Genomic DNA, 4,008 nt, shown 5'->3' with positions numbered 1-4,008 from the left:
CTCAAATGCTCTTCAGTTCTAGCCATCTCCTCTTCTCCCTCAATTTCATCTCCCCCACTCCTACCTGAGCCTCACATTCTTGCCACCCCCAACTCCTGTCCACCAGTAAAATCTATAGTTTTCCTCTTCCAGAGAGATTCTTGTGTTCCCCATCCAGTCCCTTCCTCTTTGCCTAACCTCTCTGGGATTTTTCATTTATTTAATGGCTAATATCTAAGTATATTATATAAGTATAGGGCCAGATATAAGTATGCATATATAAATATGCATACCATAATTATTTTTCTGATTACCTCACTCTAGATAATTTTTTGTAGTTTCAGCCATTTGCCTGCAATTTTCAGAGTGTCATTTTTTTAAAGAGTTGGTAATACTCCATTGTGTAAATGTACCACATTTTCTTTATCCATTTATCTGTTGAATGACATCTACATTCTTTCCAATTTCTGGCTATTATGAACAGAGCAGCAATGAACATGGTTGAGTAAGTGTCTCTGTAGTAGGATGAAAGGTCCTTTTGGTACATGTTCAAGAATACTATAGCTGGATCTTGAAGTAGATTGACTGCCATCTTCTTGAGGACCTGCCATACTGATTTCTGTGCAAGATTGAAGTCCCACCAGCAGTGGATAAGTATTTCCCCTATTCTATGCCTCGCCAGCATAATCTGTCAATTGTTTCATTGATCTTAGATATTCTGACAGATGTAAGATAAAATCTTAAAGTAGTTTTGATTTGCATGCACCTGGTGACTAAAGATGTTGAACCTTTTTTTAAGAGTTTCCCGGACCTTTGAATTTCCTCTTTTTAGAATTCTTTTAGATATGCTCCCCAATTTTTAAAAATTGAGTTATCTTTTTTCTTGATATCCAGTTTTTAAATTTCATTATATATTTTGGATATTGACTTTCAGATATGGAGTTAATAAAAATCTCTTTCCATTTTGTAGGCTGTTTCCTTGTCTGAATGATGGTGTCCTTTGCTGTGCTGAAGTTTTTCAGTTTCATGAGGCCCCATTTATTAATTGTTCTTAATGATTGTGCTAATGGTTTTCTGTTTGGAAAGTCTTTTCTTGTGCCAATGAGTTCAAACCTATTCCTCACTTTCTCTTCTATTGTGTTCATTGTATCTGTTTTTATGTTGAGGTCTTTGATATATTTGAAATTAAGTTTTGTGCAAGGTGATAAAAATGGATGCATTTCCATTCCACTATATGCAGCTGTCCATTTTGACCAACACCATTTGTTCTCTTTGTTCCAGTGTGTATCTCTGGCTCATTTATATAAAAAAATCAAGTGTCTAAACTTGTGTGAGTTTATGTCTGGGTCTTCAATTCCATTTATCAATGAAAGGCAACAGAAACATTTGTAACCACTGAACCATCTCTACAGGCCTAGAATATATTTTTCTATTTATGTTTACCTTCAAGGTGCTTCATAAGAAGCCTATCCTTAACTTGTGTAATTTTTATGTTGTATATCCTAGTCAATACAAGGACGGACTTTGGAATTTTTTTCAAGAGGAAGTGAGGAATATGTAGGTGTATGTATGCTGCCACAGATCTGAGTTCAGAAACATCATATTACTCCCTATGTGACTCTAACAAAGGCCTTGGTCTTGAAGTTGCCCTTCTTCAAATTGAGTTGTTAAGCAACAGCGGGTAGATGAATGTGAGATTTTCCTGACTTTATCCAGCCCTTAATGCCCTTCATGGCATTAAGTAGTTCAGAGGTGCCACTGTAACCATTACTCTCTCTCTTTTTAAATAAAGGAGATTAGATTCAATGAGGAACAACAGAGGGATCCTCAGGTTTATGAGAAATCCAAGACAGAAGATGTCCAATTATCTGCAACTAGTTCAGAGAAGAATAAAATGGAGAAGAACCAGATTAACTTTGGGAAAAGTCATATGACCAAGAGACTGGAGCCAAGCTTAAACTGGAGAGCAACTGTTGATTACAAAGAGTATGTAGTTGTTTACATGGGTTTTCTGATAAGTCTTCAATCACTACACAGTTTCCTAATTTTTCCTGGAATTGTACATCTTGTTAGAAAATAGAGTATATATTTCCCTGTCTTTGCTGTGTGATTCCTTTTTCCTTCTTTGTATATCTGAAATGGAAGGATGTAGCAGGACGAGTGCTTGTATTCTGGCCACTGTGATGGAAGAAGAAAAACACAGCTCTCTTTTGTGCAGTAGATGAGCAAGAAAAAGTGATATGAGAAAGAAACAATGCTAAAATACATTGAGAAATAACATTAAACATATAGATTTAAAACATATGATTATAGTTATATGTAGTTCCTCAAGAAATTTTCTGTAGCAATAGTATAAGCAGAACTGTAATACTTTAAGGAAGAATGGAGTCTCAGCAATGTTAACAGACCTATGTAAAATGGACAGTGGGATGCTTCGGGTTACTATTGCTCTTACATAATACCATGAGCAAAAGGAACTTGGGGATAAAGGGGTTTATTTCACTCACAGTTACACATAACAGTTAATCATCAAAAGCAGTGAGATCAAGAACTTACACAGGGTAGGAACCTGGAGGCAGGAGCTGATACAGAAGCCATGGAGGGGTGCTGCTTATTGGCTTGTTCCTCATAACTTGCATAGCCTGCTTTCTTATAGAACTCAGGGCCACCAGTCCAGGGGTGATTCCACCCACAATGGACTGGGTCCTCCCACATCAATTCCTAATTTAAAAACACCTTGCCACAGCCTTGCCTGCCTACAGCCTAACCCTATGGAAATATTTTCTTAATTGAGAATCCCTCTTTTATGACTCTAGCTTGTGCCAAGTTGCCATAAAATTATCCAGTACACATACTAAACATAAGAAATACAGTTAGTAAAATTATAAATTATATCCAGACCGTGCTGGTAAACATTTTTAATTCTAGCACTCAGGAGGCAAAGGCAGGGGCATCTTTGTGAGTTTGAGGTAAGCCTGGTAGTCTACAGAGCTAGTTCCAGGAGAGCCAAGGCTACACAAAGAAACCCCATTTTGAAAAGTAAAAACAAAAATTGAAAAAATTATTTTTATTTAAAGGCTTAGAAAATTACTCAGACAATGACAATAAAGTATTTGCCTTGCAAGTATGAGAACCTGAGTTCAATCCCCAGAACTCAAAAATAAAAACAAAATATAACAGACATAGTGGTATGTGAGTGTAATTCTACTGCTGAGGAATCTATGGAGCCTGCTGACCAGCCATCTTAGTCACCTTGCTGTATCCAGAGCAGTAAGATACCCTGCTTCAAATAAAAGGTGACAGCGCTTTCCTCTGACCTCCACATGTGTGTGCACATATATTCACCTGTACATGTGGAATATGTATGTATATGTAGATGAATTCCACACACGCACACACACACACCACATTGTATGTGAGTGTCATTGCTACTTAAATTCTTTTTTTTTAAATTTTTTAAATATTTATTTATTTATTATGTATACAGCATTCCTTCCATGTATGCCTGCAGGCCCAAAGAGGGCACCAGACCCTATTACAGATGGTTGTGAGCCACCATATGGTTGCTGGGAATTGAACTCAGGACCTTTGGAAGAGCAGCCAGTGCTCTTATTCTGAAGCTGTCAGAAGTTCCTAGAGCAAATCTGTTGTGTTTCCATTAGCAAGTTATTTATTTTAGAAAGATAAATGGTTGATTATGGCTCATGATTTTAGAAATTTCAGTTCAAAATCTCTGTAAATGATTGTTTTTTGGAATCCGGTAAGTGTGCTAAATGTCCACAGTGAAGAACACATGGCAGAGTATGACTGCTTACCTTGTAGTCAGGAAACAAAGAGAAGTATGGTGGGTGGCCAGGTTCTTATGAGGTCACATGCCAGTCCTAAAGACCTCTCATTGGGTTCCTTCTAAAGACTCCATATAGCAGTATCTCAGATCAATTTTTTCCCTTCTTTCTTTCTTTCTTTCTTTCTTTCTTTCTTTCTTTCTTTCTCTCTCTCTCTCTCTCTCTCTCTCTCTCTCTCTCTCTC

At 37.1% G+C, this 4,008-nt stretch overlaps 1 protein-coding gene across 1 annotated transcript in view; it reads left to right on the top strand.

The window, feature by feature from the left end:
- Armc4 (armadillo repeat containing 4) overlaps positions 1–4,008 on the top strand; it is a 162,113-nt gene that overhangs the window by 29,873 nt on the left and 128,232 nt on the right. The window contains exon 9 of the mRNA XM_005354824.3: positions 1,772–1,965. Coding sequence (XP_005354881.1) covers positions 1,772–1,965 — 194 coding nt within the window. The remainder of the gene's footprint in view (positions 1–1,771; positions 1,966–4,008) is intronic.

The sequence above is a fragment of the Microtus ochrogaster genome, chromosome 16 (genome assembly GCF_000317375.1).
Source record: "Microtus ochrogaster isolate Prairie Vole_2 chromosome 16, MicOch1.0, whole genome shotgun sequence".
Taxonomy (NCBI): domain Eukaryota; kingdom Metazoa; phylum Chordata; class Mammalia; order Rodentia; family Cricetidae; genus Microtus; species Microtus ochrogaster.
Note: the sequence above shows the minus strand (reverse complement) of the source record. Positions and strands in the feature narration are given on the sequence as shown.